The sequence below is a fragment of the Solanum verrucosum genome, unplaced genomic scaffold (assembly GCF_900185275.1).
Source record: "Solanum verrucosum unplaced genomic scaffold, falcon-dt-bn FXZP01000056.1, whole genome shotgun sequence".
Classification (NCBI taxonomy): domain Eukaryota; kingdom Viridiplantae; phylum Streptophyta; class Magnoliopsida; order Solanales; family Solanaceae; genus Solanum; species Solanum verrucosum.
In genome coordinates, this window is record NW_026020072.1 from 708,044 (window position 1) to 723,852 (window position 15,809).

At 31.4% G+C, this 15,809-nt stretch overlaps 2 protein-coding genes across 3 annotated transcripts in view; both read right to left on the bottom strand.

The window, feature by feature from the left end:
• The window catches only part of LOC125823898 (uncharacterized), an 897,951-nt gene that overhangs the window by 610,732 nt on the left and 271,410 nt on the right, over nucleotides 1-15,809 (bottom strand). The window lies entirely within an intron of this gene.
• On the bottom strand, nucleotides 9,445-14,434 carry LOC125823893 (transcriptional regulator STERILE APETALA-like). The gene is made up of 3 exons (XM_049503256.1): nucleotides 14,240-14,434; nucleotides 10,715-11,294; nucleotides 9,445-10,025 (listed from the first exon to the last, which is right to left on the bottom strand). The coding sequence occupies exons 1-3, from the start codon at nucleotides 14,432-14,434 to the stop codon at nucleotides 9,445-9,447; spliced, it is 1,356 nt and encodes a 451-aa protein (XP_049359213.1).

The window sequence follows — 15,809 nt, forward strand, 5'->3', positions numbered from 1 at the left end:
CAGCTTTAAGTTATTTGGTCATCCCAAAAAATATGACTTTAACTATAAGTATACAGTAATTATCACAAATTGATATAACATTTGTAAATATTGAAATAATTCTTCATAAAAAATGGTCTAACAAATTTTTGTATCATAATTCAAGTTTTTAACTCTCTCCTTTTTTAGATTTTCAGCATTCAAAATTCAGTTGTCCGATCACTTTAAATTCATGTTGGGTAGGTCCACTAGATGGATTTAAATGGACCTCCAAAAAGTATTCCATCTCTATTACTTGAATACGAAACCTTTGGTTAATTATGAAAGTGTAACGACTTGTTCCCATTGATGAGTCCTAGATTTGGACTCATTTAGAGCTTTATTTATAATGATTTGGTGTCCTCAAATGCTTATTTTGTGCCAATAACTGATAAAAAATTCTTGATTTCCAGGTATACAGATTGAGAAACAAAGCATGGACACTAATTTGTAAATAGGAACGAAGCGAGCTGAAAGAAGGAAGAAAAGAGAGCATGGTCATCATCAAGTCCATTTGGCGAGTCGCCGAGTGGCCATTTGACCGCCTAAAGTTCCAGTGTGCCAAGCCCTGAAGGAAAAAAATCAAGTTGGCGAGAGAAAGGAACAGTCGGCGGATCGCCGAGTGGTTCTGTGATGCAGAGTTAGATCGCCCAAAGTTACAGACCTGGAGGATGCTGAATAGGCAAAAAGGTGATGGAATTGACCAAAGGGCGGATCACCAAGTTGCTCGACTTACTGCGCCGAATGGCCCTTCGCAGCATATTTTTGGCGACTATAAATGCATTTTCAAACATTATCTTTTAAGAAGTTTTATTTTGAACAATCTTTAGAATTAATTTTCAGTTTGAACTCTGAGTTTTGATACAAGTTTTCCTTAGCTTTGAAGAATTGAAGTTTTTCACTTTTGAGAAATTCGAAGTGGTCTTTGAGATTCTTCAATTTGGACCTTTGTAAAGACGAAACTAATCTTACCCAGTTGATGGAAACACAATTTGGTAACGATTTTTATCTTTTTATGATGTCTAGCTAAAACCCCAATTCTTGGGGAGTGATTATGGGTTGATTTAGTTTATGAGTATTTCTAATTGTTAGTTTAAATGTTGTTTAGAAGTGATTTCAATCATTAATTGTGGTATAACTTAAAGAATTGTAGTTGCAAATGCAGTTCTACCTTCGTGTTTTTGGCTTGCTCGAGAGAGAGGTTTTAAAACCAAGATTATTGATTGATGGTCTGTGGGTATTGGGTTATTATGGGTTCAACTCGAGAGAGTGAATCCTAAACCCTTTTCCACACATTCAGCTCGAGAGAGTGAATGGACTAAGGCGTAGGTTGTTATATAACTTAATATAGAGTTAAAAGGGCAATCAAGAAAGACAATCGGCGAGTCGTCGAGTGCACTCGGCGAACTCATGCTTCTCGCCGAAAGTTACAGAACCCAAACTCTATTTTAGCATGAAATTAAAGGCGATCTAGTCCTTCATGAACTCTTATATGTTTCCAATTTGTCCATTTTCATAATAATCAAAATTTAGCTTTAGTCCATAGTTTTTTTGTTGGTCTTTAATTGGGAATCTCTTTGATAATATTGTATTGGGAGAACCTCATCAGTTACAACTACACTTGCTAGGATGTTTTTAGTGAGTTACTTCCACAAGAGAACTTTGTGCATCTCTTGGTATTAGTTTATACTTATTGTGAATTATTGAGGTGTTAAATGGACGGTTGGATTGAAATTAGGGATATAAAAATGAGTTGAAATAGAAATCGGATTGGATCATGATCCGCCTAAATTTACTTTGGGTTCAAACAAATTGGCTTAAATGGGCTAAAAAATGGGTTGGATCATGATTTGACCCACTTAATCTCAATAATTTTAACATATTGATATTTATTTTTTATGACCACAATTTGAATTTCAACTCAAGCAAATAAAAAAAATAAGTTACGAATGGATAGATAAATCCTAGAATATATAAAATAAATTGTAATTCATACCTTTAATGTGGGAACATGCATTAAACCAATGCAAATAAAGAGTCTTTAAATGGGTTGAACTTGAAAATTCAATTGTGCTCAACTGAAGATTTTTTTCAAATGGATTAAAACTTGAATGGGTTGAGATTGAGCACAATTCAAATTATTTTGAGCTCAACCCATAAAATTTTGAGCGGATTGAACAGATTATCTATATTGAAATGCATATTTTAACGTGAGAATCCTTGACACTAATGTTCTGCAAGCCGAAGTGAATCAATTTTCCACATGAGGATGTAAGTCGAATCCATATAGCCTCATTTTTAATACAATTTTACTAGCTTATGTTGTTTCGTGATTTTTTTCTTTCTTCCTTTGTTTTTTTTTTCTTCTTTTGCCTTTTTGTTTTTCTTCTTTGGGTGCTTTATATAACAATATATTTAGCATTATTATTATTATTATTATTATTATTATTATTATTATATGATGTTATATTGTTAATATATATTTAGCATTATTATGAATATTTTTCTATGTGAATTACATCAAATAAACCGTCAACTATATAGTGTTACATTTATTGTTGTTCTTAATAAACTTGGCATCGATAACTAGAGTTATGAAGTCCTCTGTATTTGTGAAGAACTGAGGCATAAAATATATATCAACAGTTAAAACATGACAATACTTGAAATATTAAGAAAATTATGATTTGATATTGTCGCATTAGCTTACCATCAGGGTGGATTTAGTAAGGGTCATGGGGACACTCCTTCAACCAGAGTTATCCGCAGTTCAGTTGGTTTGAGGCTGAAATTTCGCAGGTCAAATTACGTGTTCCAGCCTTTTTAGCCTCAAATTTGATATATTTTTTACGTTTTTTCCCATTCACCTTCTTTCCTTTTTTCTTCCATTTACCTTCTTTCTCACCAATCATTTTGGTGCTTTTGAGAAAAAAAAATTATAGTATTTGTTTGAATAAATTAAAAAAAAAAGTGATAGCTCATCGAAAAAAGTAATTAATTTTTTTAAAGGTATTACTTAACGTGAATTATATATATATATATATATATATATATATTAAAATATGATGCTACATTATTTATTTATTTTCTCATTTTAAAAAGATAACAGTGCTTACGAAAAATCCTACATACGCCACTGCTTACCATCCATGTAGCTCCTCCTCTCTGCTTCATGATATCAACACATATCTCATGGAGTTAGTATAATGTAACTGAAATCAACCTACAGGACATACTTTTCTTATTATTTGTGCATAATCTCAAAATATCAATGCTTTTAGAGATCCGCAGGGAGTATTATGAGAAATAGTCTATATATTTTGTATGTATTATTTAGTACTATGTTTGATAGGAATTTTAGGCTTATATGGATTTGTCATATACCCTACATGGTATTATAGGATGTATAACTAATACCTTTCATTTGGTGGTATTAGTAATACATAGAATTTAGTATCATGGGATTAATTTATATAAAGACAAAAATATCCCTCAAATCCTTTTAATGATTTTTTTTATTTTATGTTTTAAATTATTTCTACTAGAAAAGTCATTTAAATAAATTAACCTACAAATTTTATTATTTAGAGAGAGTTGTTTGTTACTACATAAATTCAATACAATATTGAAAAGTGAGTTGTTTAAAATTTACTAATTAAAAAGACAAGTATATCACCACATGACGTTTGTGATCTTAATTGATGTATTATTTGTTGATATATATGTGGTTTTCTAATTATTTGTATTTTGAACAATTTATAAAATTGCATACATATTATTTAAAACTACAACTTGCAATTTTTATGTGCAAACATAGAAAAGATTTATTCGATTTTACTATCGTTTACCATCTTTTCGATTCTTAAAAGTAGACGGTCTATTTGTTTTAAATTGACAATTGATAGTTTGTGAGTGAACAATTTACTAAGATGACTATTATTTGCCCTCAAATAATTCAAGGGAAAAATAGCAAACATGACGACAAAATTGTTCTTCTCCTAGCTAGTTAGAAGGCACAAAAAGTAATATTGTCTAGCAGTTAACTCAAGTTTTGGAGGTGTTGACGATATGTTTCATGTTTTCATCATCGATGACTGCAACAACAATTTTGAAAGGTAAAATTTGGTAAGAATTTTATTCCTAACCGTTTCACCCACTATTTGATTGATACTCAAGCTATTTTCATGGATGAATTTGTCGAATTCTTTAAATTGAGGGAATGGATACAATGGATCTTTTCATTTCTATTTTCAAAATCACATATGAGTTTCGTTGACATCCCAAAATTCTTTCTGAACTTGAATTTAAATTATTAAACTAGGGCACCAAAAATCAAGATAAGAATTTTCTAGCCCATTTGGCCATGTGGTTAGGCATGATGATTAACAATTTTAATAATATTAATTAATAAAGAGTTGGTTTTCAAAATTTCCTAACTTCATGCACAAATTGAATAATCAAAATTCTAGAATCAAGAAGAATAATGAAATTCCATGGTGAATCTAATGAATGTGATGGTCGCTGCTTAGAGAAGGTGAGTGGTGGAGATATTTGGTTTATATTGTTGTGAAGAAGAAAGGAAATAAATAAGAAAAAAGAATAATTAAAAATACACATATTTATGAAAAGAAATTTTAAAAATAAAGTTTTATTATTTGTTTTGGTCCTCACTCTCTTTGAGAGAGTGAGATACACTTATTGTGCCACATAAGCGTTTAGGGAGTAAATTATATCAGTTTTAAACGGTTCAGGGGGGTAATAGGACACCCGTGAAATTGAAGTGTGTAGTTGAGATTTCAAGTATAGTTTAGAGGGGCTTTAGACCATTTTCTCAAAAAAAAAATATATCCTTATTGAAATAATAGAAAAAATTTCTATATGAAGATACTACCATTTTTTTTACTCACTGGTTCAGTTAAAGTATCTATGAAAATAACACTAAACATTTCTTAATGAAAAAATAATAATTTTTCAAGCAATGTGATTGATAATTTTGTTAAGATATATCCTTCTCCAAAAGAATAAATGTTTGAGATAAGATAGTTGAGAGGGGAAAATTATTGCACACCATAAATTAAACACACCCTTCAAAGGGAGTATGAGTTATCCTTTAACCAAAAATAGAAAATTTCCTTTTTATTTAAGCTATAAAGTCAAATTGCTATTGGGATGACACATCAAAATCAAGCTCAATCTTTTAATGCATGCAGCAAAGGTGGCTGAAAAACTGCGTTATAGGAGTAGTAATTAATTATGTATAAATTATAGGAACCACATATATATTATAAGTACTAAATAACATTCTATCCCTTCTAGTTTTTTATTTATCAAAAATTCCTTAAAAATGATATTTGTGGGATATATAGCATTGTGCACGGGATACATTAGATTTGATACATTCCACATAGCGGGATACATAGCGTTGTGCACGAGATACATGCGGGATATATAGAGTTGTGCACGGGATACATAGCGTTTGATACATTCCACATAGCGGGATATATAACATTGTGCACGGAATACATGCAGAATACATAGGTAAATAAGAAATTTTTGAAATAAATAGAGCAAATGAATATTAAAATAAGTAAAGGAGTGTAGTTAAGTAATTTGTCCATTAATTATTATACTGAAATATGAATTGTCCACTCTCTCAAGGTACCTCAAGTGGCTAGCTATATGGCACTACAAAGTGAATTCTAAGATTTTAAATTAGTAATAAATAAAAAATATGTATGTAACATTATGATATATCATAGGCATAATACATAAACATGATATTTAACTTGACATCACCTGACAATTATGATCTTTAACTTTGGATGTGAATAAGTAGACACTTAAACTTGTATAAAATTGAGTAATTGGATACATTTTGTCCTACATGGCACCCTACATGAAAAATTTGTGTCCTACATGGTGTCCTATGCGTATTATGTCATGTAGGACAAGTGTGTCTACTTGTTCAATTTTATACAAATTTAAATGTCTACTTGTGTATACTCAAAATTGGAGGGCATAATTATCTGTTGAAGTCAAGTTAAGGATCATGCATGCTTATGTATTATGCCTATATCATATTATTAGATGTATGCTTTAGTTTTATTTCTTTACATATGTATACACTCATAACTCCAGTGGAAGCAACAAGTTTAAAGGGTCGTGTTCGCGGGATAGGTATATTACAGAATAAAATTATTGCATTATTTGGGTATAGGTATAATTAATTTAAGGCAATTCTATTTTAACATTCTTTTTAAAATGTTTTAAAAATCTATAATTAATGATAATTAATTAATGCTAATAAACACTCTAGTACTCTTTGTTACTCCCTCTGTCCAACAATAGTTGTTCACTATTGACTTGATACACCCGTTAAGAAACTATAAATAGAAAGGTAATTTTACTATATCACCCTTTGAATATAATAAATACAATGTCTTGAAAAATGTAATAGTGAAATAACTATAATTAATGATAAAGGTAAATTAGGAACTAAGTGTAAAAATTATCCATGGATTTCATAAAGTGGACATGTATGGTTGGACATCTATTTTTAGAATAGTGGACAAGTATTGTTGGACGGAGGGAGTAATATATATACTCCTTTTATCCCTAATTTTTTGTCCATTTTTTCTTTTTTAGTTGTCCCTAATTACTTGTAAAAAATTTGACAAATCAAGAAAGGACAATTTGTTTTTTGTATTATACCCTCAATTAATTATTTTGAAGAAGGTAGAACTTCTTAAAAACCTTAAGTTTTTAATTCATCTATTTCATAATAACTAAGGATAAAATGATAAACTCATTATATCAATAATTAAGAACAGAGGGAGTATTTATTACTGTTAAAATTAAATTGTTTTTGTTGTAGTGCTAGCTAGGTCCATGTCTAGATTTTACTGATTGATTGGTGCAATTAGAGACTAGCTAGTGAAATCTGCAACTTAGGATAGTGAGATGTAGAGTATACTCATTAATTTAAGGAAAATCAGATGGCAATGGCATTGGTGAGAAGTGAGCATACTTAACAACACAACTTTAAGGTAGTCATTAACCATTCTTTCAAGGCAAATTAAATCAGGCGGCTCTAAAAACTGCATGATAATGATTAATGTGATTAGTGACTAGTGACTAGCTAGTGAGAATGAGTATCTCATTCCATTCCTATTTATATGTCACCATTTTAGGTTGTACGCTCCGTAAGAAACTAAGTAAATTTATTATTATATTCTTGTTTAGTGTTTTTTTGAAGTCAAATTTATAATGAATATAAATCAATTACTTTGATTAACTACTTCGACTAATGCACAATTTTTTTATATTGGTCAAATGTATACTTATAAGGCTAATAATTTTCAAAGGTTAAAATAGGAAGAATAGTATTATTTATGCATTAATTTTATAAATGAAAAATATTAAAGAAGTCTATGTTTAATAAAAACAACATATAAATAGGAACAATTTGTTTTAGTGAAACCAACATCATATTAATTAATTATTTCTTTCTATTTTGGGTACATGGAGTACTTAGAGACTTTTATTAAGGTAGAGCAGTAATTAAAGTAAATACATAATTATCCGCTGAAGTAAGACTTGTATTTCAAGAAAATACTTGGAACTTGTAGAGCTTTTGTTATCGTTTAAATAATTTTAAACTGGTTTTTTTATTAAATAATTTGTAGAACTTTTGTTATCGTTTAACATGCACCAATTATTATTTGACGTGTGTTAACTTAATTCAAAATATTATTTCTTTTTTTATACCAATTCAAAATAGAAAGAAGAAAGAAAAATTAATAAATAATAAAAAAAAATAAAAAAATATTGAGAGACAGTTGAGTATATGAAGATCTGTTTAAACACATCTAAGGTGTAGAGGGAAGAAGTGTATTTGTTCTACAAGTAAAAAAGAAAAGATTGTATTTTAAAGGGCACAAAAAAATCACGACACGCTTTGGGGAGTGAGGAATTCTCAAAAATAGCAAAAACTTGAAACATAATGAGGCAAAAATAGTTATAGTTTGCTAATTACAATTCGTAGTTACACATTAGAGGGGGGAGCGAAGCGAGCGAAAGAGATAGGGGCAGAGAGAAGAGAGAGATGAATTGTATTTATATATATATGTTCGATAATTGTATTTATGTAATTAGTATGTATATGTACCAATGAATACAATAGTATTAACGAATACAATTTGTATCAACGAATAAATTGTATACAATTATATCAACGTTGTTTCAAGTTCAACATTTGTTTATCATTTGTATCAATGTTGTATCGATTGTATTGACAAATACAATTTGCATCCGAATACAATTGTATCAATGTTGTCTCAAGTTCAACATTTGTATTTGCATAATTGATCGATTGTCATTATTTGTATCAACAAATACATGTCTATTAGTATTTGTATCACTAAAGAGAATCTATATATAGTTGACGCTTATCATTTGAATTTGTATAATTACTTGTTATAATTTGTATTTGTATTGAGAGAAAAAGTGGACATGGAGAGGAGTGACACGAGGGAGAGATGATAGAGAAGGAGGAGAGAGAGGGAGAGGAAGAGAGGAGAGAGCAAATAGCAAACAAAATTCTAACTATAACTACGAATTGTAATTATTTCAAACTATAACGGTGTATTTTAAATACATATTACATGTTTACCTAGTACCTAACGAGTAGCGTAATTTCATGATAAAACTGAAGCCTAATTCAGGCCGAAACAGCCCTAATCAGAATGGGTTTTCTCAAAACCAACAAGATTGCAGATGCCTAATCAAGACTGAGCCATGTAAGTATACTAACCCTAATCAACATAGTTATACAAAATGTTTTTCAATTTGTGGCAAAGTGAATGAGATGATTGTTGAGCCATGTAAGTATACTCACCCTAGGGCATGGCTCAATCTTGATTTGGCCCTTTTTGCCTCAATTCTATGAAATCATCACTAGCAAAAGTCTACAAAAACTATATAGTAGTATCAAGTTTAATTTAAAAAGTTATAGCACAAAGTTACTTTGCACTAATAAAGTTAGAAATTAGTAATTTTTTGTCATAATAACTACTTCAACCACTTGAACTTGTTATATTCAAATTGAAGGGAATGGAAATAAAATTTCAAAAGTAATTAAAACTCTGAAATAAACTTAGGTCTAACTGAAGGGATGACAAAAGCACCGTAAAACTTGGTAACAACAAACTAGAGAAAGTAAAAGATACTACTTTGCATTGCATAAAAAAACCATATGATTGGTAGATTCCTGGTACAAACAGAATATATTCATCCCCCCTCACAATTTTGTTTGTTTTCTGTTCCTTTTCTATTCATCCATGTTACCTCTACTCTACCTAAATACCTTAAATTCCCACCAAGAATAATACCACAAAAAAAACAAAAACAAAAAAACCTCCAATACTACTATTGAGCACCAAAGTCCCACAAATGTATAGTAGCATCACTTGAACAAGCTACCACATATCTTTCATCAGCAATTATAGCATTAACATCACTTATTCTCTCCCCAAAACTATATAGATAGTTTCCATTTTCAATATCCCATACCCTAACAACATTCCCTAGCCACATAAATCCATATCCTCCATTTATGCATCCAACAACTCCTCTTTGGTTAGCACCTCTAACATTAAACCTTGATCTTTCCTCCAAATTATCCGCACTACGCATGCTGGCCATGCCTCGAGTGTCAACAGCCACTAGTGTCTCGTTATAGGCATCGAATGATGCAACGATGATCCCTCTTCGGGAAGGTTGTGCTCTTATTATTATGCCTTGGTTTTGTAAGTCAATTACCATGAGCTGAAGGCTTGTACATGCCACGGCTGTCTCTCGGGTTGTTACTCGGATTCGACCGACGATTTCGGTTAATTCGGTTAGTAGGTGCCAACCCATTAACGCTTCTGGATCTGTTAATTCACCACCAACAAAGACTAGTTCTTCTGTCTCCCTATTCCATATGTGAAATGCCCTCCCTGGAACACCTGAAAAAATGCAAGTGCATCAACTTAAACGAATGTATTGTAACTAAAACTTGTTCACAACAAAGAATTGATCTGAAATGAAGCACTTTGTCTTTAGACATTGTAGAAAGGATAGAATATACGCCTAATCGTTCTTCTCGAGTTGCTTTAGTATGATGGGCCGGTCTTTCCAGAGTGCCATAAAGTTTCAGAATTCAACTTGAAGTTTTAAGTTATAGAATTTTTAAGATCAACAAAAATGCGTTCACTTTTTTCATTCCAAATTAATCACAAAACATCAAAAATAATTCCAAACACAACTTCAACTTTCAAATATCATTCATTTTGACAACAAAAATCTACCTTTTTTTTTCAAATTACACAATGACACATGATTAAACGTCCACTTTATTTTCTGCTGTGCCTATTGTCACATTTTATGTTATAATAAAAGGTACCACATAAATTGTTCACTGGGTAAAGTATTTTGACCTTTCATCAAAAGAAAAAAATGAAAAATGACAGCACACAAATCAAGAAACTACAAATTAACAAGCCTTACCTAGAATATTCAATAATCAAAACATTAATTTAAGCACCTTTTCTTTCTCATTATCCACACGCAAATTACTGTTTTTTCATCAAAAGTATAAAAATCAACTTTTAACACAACAACACGCTTATACAATTTACGGAAATAATAAAATTACCTGCATAGAGTCCAACCCACCATTGGTCAGAGCCAGTAAAATCCACCAAAGCACCATCATTCACTACATCACCTAAATGAGCCCTTCTAGGTGGTGCAGCATCACCAATGACCACAACATGAATATCACCATCTAGAGAAGCAAACACAAGTTGAACATCAGATAAAATAATCCCAGAAACAGCCCTAGAGAATCGGCCTAGACGATCGCGATGATGAGGGTGGTATGTTGACAAATGTAGCCTCCTAGGTAGGAAAAATAATTGAACTGAGCCGTTAGAAAAACCGGCTGCTAGATGATGATCAGACAAGGCTAAACGACGACAGAAGAGACTGTCGTTGTTGTTGTTATTGTTGTTGTTGTCATCATCGTCATCATCACCATCCACATTGTTTTCAGGCACGAAATGGAGGGTGTTATAAGTGTATCTATGGTGAAGGAAATTATTGGCTGTTTGATGCCAATATATGTACTCCTCCCTCCATGTTTGCCTGAGAAGCTCGTGGCGGTTCCATATACGCCTTGTTAGGTTTTGCCAGAGCATATCTGAGTGTGACACTGCTTGCCATGTTGAACAAACCTGAATTTAGTAGCCATTACAAAGTTAATATTGAACAACACCATATCTCTTACACATTTAGGAGTATGCAACAACCAAAGTCATGTAGAAATAACAAAACTTAATATTAAGTGATGCTCATCCTTACTATTTAGTGTCTTATACAAAATCTAAATTTCACGAATGGAGTCTAGAGAGAATAGAGTATACGCAACGCAAATCATATATATACCTCGTGAAATTAAAAAAAAATTGTTTTCAAAAACCCTCAACTCAAGTACACAACATATCAAAGTAGGTATTGAAAAGGAAAAACGATAATGGAATAAACAAAGCAACTAATAAGAAAACAGTAACAATAACCTAAACATAATCAACAACAAGAAATGATGAAAATCAAAAGCAAGACACTATGGGATTGTCTGGTTGAAAACAAGTTATCCCAATATAAGTCATCCTGGGGTTAGCTATCCTGGGATAACTTATCTCACCATGTATATGAGATAACTTATTCTATCACTATGATATAAATGGTGAGATAAATTATCTCATACATGGCAACCAAACAGCATAAATTTTTTTTTATCCCATCACTATTATTTCTAATCCCTCACACCAAACGAGTCCTATAAGATTATAGCGTATAAACCCATCGAAAATCAGAACAATACCTAATACCTATTAACCTTCTACCCTAATACAAAATTAGTGTCAATTCCAAAATTGAAGAGTTGTAAATTAGAGGCAAATACATACATTTTGGAGCTATGTCATTGGATTATCACTTGTAAAAAAAGTAGATAATTAAGAAGCAAATTAGGAAAAAGTTAAAAACTTAGAAAAACCTAATTGTAGAAGAAGTTTGTGGGAGAGAGGGGAGTCAGAAAGGAGTCAGGAAGTAGGGGGCAGAGTAGAGGTAAACATGGTAGTCAGTCTTAGGGTAGAAGCTAGATTTCATCAGGTGAAGCAACAAAAAAAAGTACTGACATTTCTCTCCTTTTAACAACACCCCTCTCCAGGCTTACTAACACAAGCTACTGTTAACACACAGTAACATCCTTCAATGACATACTTAATTACTCTCTCTCTCTTTCTTTCAAATTAATACAAGGTGAGGAGTCCAACTCTCATGAACAAGGTGAAATATATATGATAAATTAATTGAGCTATTAAAATTCTCCGATTAACATTTTGTTGTTGGCATTTTGATTGACACAAATTTATTAGTACTAGTTGGAAAGATGTGATTTCCCAAGCCAAAGTATTTTTTTAGAGCAATAAATAAGGTAGTAATAGAGAAGGGACAAAAGCAGTCTTGAAGAGTCAAACACTGACAGTAGAAAAAGAGATTGACTTGAACAAAATCCAAACACATAGATACAAAAATTGAACTGGTTTTCTTGTGGTCCACAACATACACGAATATAAACATATAAACATTGCATTGACGATATAAATTTTGCTTATCAATATTATTGGGGTCGAGATTAATTATCTTGACCATGATGAGTTATTCCTATATGTATATGAGATAACTAATCATATCACTAATGTATAAATAGTGAGATAAATAATTCAAGAATATCACTAATGTATAAATAGTGAGATAAATAATTCAAGAATTACGAAACATGAATTCTGAAATTATTATTCTTTATACAAGACACCACATGACCCCTATTCTTTCTTTCATTTCCAAGAAAGGTGGCCTTATGGCTTTTCTCGTTAGAAACAACGAATCTTTATACTCATTTTGCCACTTGCAACTTCTTCATATTTGTTTGACCATTGCCATCTAATTTAACCAACCAAGAAGCTAAATCAAAAGACTCACTAATGGTAAACTAGGCGTTTAGAATTTTAGTCCATTTAAATTATTGAATTCTAAATTAATAACGGTCTCACCACCCCTTACATTTTAATTGAATAAATAAAGAAATGAGCTACTTCTAGGGAAGACAAAAGGACTCCATATATGAGACTTCAATCTAGATTAGTACATATTCAGATACTGTGTGATATTGTTTTTGTTGTCCTTTAGCTGCAACTTTTACCTGAATGTGGGGAACCGGAAAACATAAAATAGTTACCCAAAGGATTATAAAAACTGAAAATAAGCCATAAATAAAGGGGAAAAAAACCTTTTTTTCCTTTTCTCTCTATATGGTTTACCTAAATCATATTAACCAAACATGTTGGAAAATTAAAGAAAAAAAGTAAAACTCTAAAAAAAGATAAGTGAGAGAATGAAACCAAATAGTGAAAAAAAAGGGTTTGTCAATTGCCTACATCTCTAACTAAATTTACACATTCTGTTGGCAGTACTTACTAGAGTTTGAAAAGGATCATGCAATAAAAAGGAAATGAACTTCAAGAGAAACCAAAAGAACCCTTTTTTCCTTATGACTATATGCTAAATATGGATAACCTAAAGAATGAAAATGATGGCTGCATTACTCTATATTCCTTTCAACAAACACAAAAACAGAACTAGTAATTAATTTCTTCATCAAGAACTACCAACAAAGAATTAAATTAAAGAAAATAAATTAAATTCTGATCCACAAGTACAACCTTCCTCAGACTTAATTATAGTTTTGATGATGCTCAAATCTTTACATCCTGCAGGCTACATGCCTAGCTATTTTAACATAGATACATCATCAAGTACTTGCAAAATTTTCCTTTATCCATCAACCATTTCTTCAGTTTTTCAGAAAATCTTTAATGCAAATCCACATATTCTTGTTATGTAATGTAAACTATAATTGGTCAAAGATATCCTACAAATTAAATCCCCTATTATCATTTACACATATAATATAATTATGTAAAAATGATTACAGCAATTTCATCTTTTATGACTCAAACACACAACTTTAGAATTGAAAATGAGAGTGACGAATACTTATCATACGAGCAACTCCTAACAATTATTAATTTGATTAAAAAAAAAGGTCCCTTACCTGAAAAATAAGAGCTAGGGCTTGAGCAGCAGCCAAACGGCCAACAGTATGTGAAGCATCAGTACCAACTAACAAAGCCAAATCCTCCACAAATGGCTCAGGCCAAACATCATTTCCAGCACGTCTACCTCTCCTAGAAGAAGAAGGTCCTTCTCCTCCTCCTAAAGATGATGGTGGGGATGGTGACGATGACATATAAAAAATATTATGACTAATAACAATGACAATTTTTTTTTGGACTAAAGTGTTGTGAGAAATAAAGATACTCCTAACTTCTATTTATAATATACTAAGAAGAAGTACAAAGTGAAATAAATAGGGTTTTTGAAGTTTTAGTAGTAGTAGTAGTAATAATGATGAGTGAATGAATATTTGTGTGTGTGTGTATGTACAAATAAAAAAAATTGGACTTTTTCTTGATTTGTCACCACTTGGTTTTGTCCTTCTAAGACGGCGGAGAAGAACATGTTTTGGACCTCTATGAAATATTAGTATAACGGAAGGAAGAAGAAGAGAAGAAACTAATGGTTTCTTCCATGCTTCATTTTTATTATATTAATAATACTAACTTGATACGTCCACTCTTTGTTCCCTTCTTTCTTCCTTATAAAAAGATAACTTTTTTTACTCTTTTGATCAATCTATTCTATGTACTTTCTTTTTCACTTAAGTGGTTATTTGTACTTTCAATTGATATATGTGGGTGTTAGAAAGTAGTGGGGGTAGGGTGAGGGGGTGGGGGTGGGGGTGTTGGAGGATTTGTTTTTTCTTGTGTTATAACTTATAATTGTGTAGTGATGGAAAATCCAATTTCTTTCTCCTTTAGGATGTTTTTTTCTTTAAGTTTATTGTTTGTATATAGTGTTCGTGTAACCATTAATTCATAAAAAGAAACTCTTATCCTTATTCCAATTACATGAATTGTGAAGCATGCTCCTTTCTACTGCCGTAAGTAAATGCTTTAAACTTTATAAACTGAAATAAAGTTCACAACACATTTCAAGTAAATAAAAATTGAATTTTAAGGTAAAGTTAAATATTTGCTTATTCCAATAATTATTATAAGCACCTCTTATTTTTTTAAATTTAATAAAGATAATAGGGTGTTTATGTGTTGGGGATTAATACTTTGTACACGTAGCAAAATTTAGAAAGGACACGTGACACATAAGATTGGAGGAGAGTGCGATGTGATTCCATTGGCATAAAGCTCGAAGCAAACACTAGTTGGAGAGCTCAACTTAGACTCTTCATCGAAATCACAAGATGATCATTATAAAAAAAAGGTGGGAGCTCATTCCCCGAAAATAGCAAAGGAATCATGTCCCCCCGATAGAACAAAAGGACAAAAGGGCAGATACGTTAGATGTATACTTTAGACATGGGTGACTATGACTGACTCTCGAACTAGGGTAGAAACATGGATAGGGACATCAAGTATATCACAAATCATAGCAAATTCTGAGGCAAATCGCACGGATACATAGGAATAAGTAGAACCCGAATCAATTAACACATTAGCCATCCGGTCACAAACAAGAATAGTACATGTGATCACCGCGTCAGACGC

Excerpts from the sequence above, each read along its gene's own strand:
- LOC125823893 (XM_049503256.1), bottom strand. The coding sequence starts at position 14,434 with ATGTCATCGTCACCATCCCCACCATCATCTTTAGGAGGAGGAGAAGGA. Across the intron at positions 11,295-14,239 it reads CCCTAGCTCTTATTTTTCAG|GTTTGTTCAACATGGCAAGC; the intron begins GTAAGGGACCTT and ends TACTAAATTCAG. Across the intron at positions 10,026-10,714 it reads GTGGGTTGGACTCTATGCAG|GTGTTCCAGGGAGGGCATTT; the intron begins GTAATTTTATTA and ends GCATTTTTTCAG.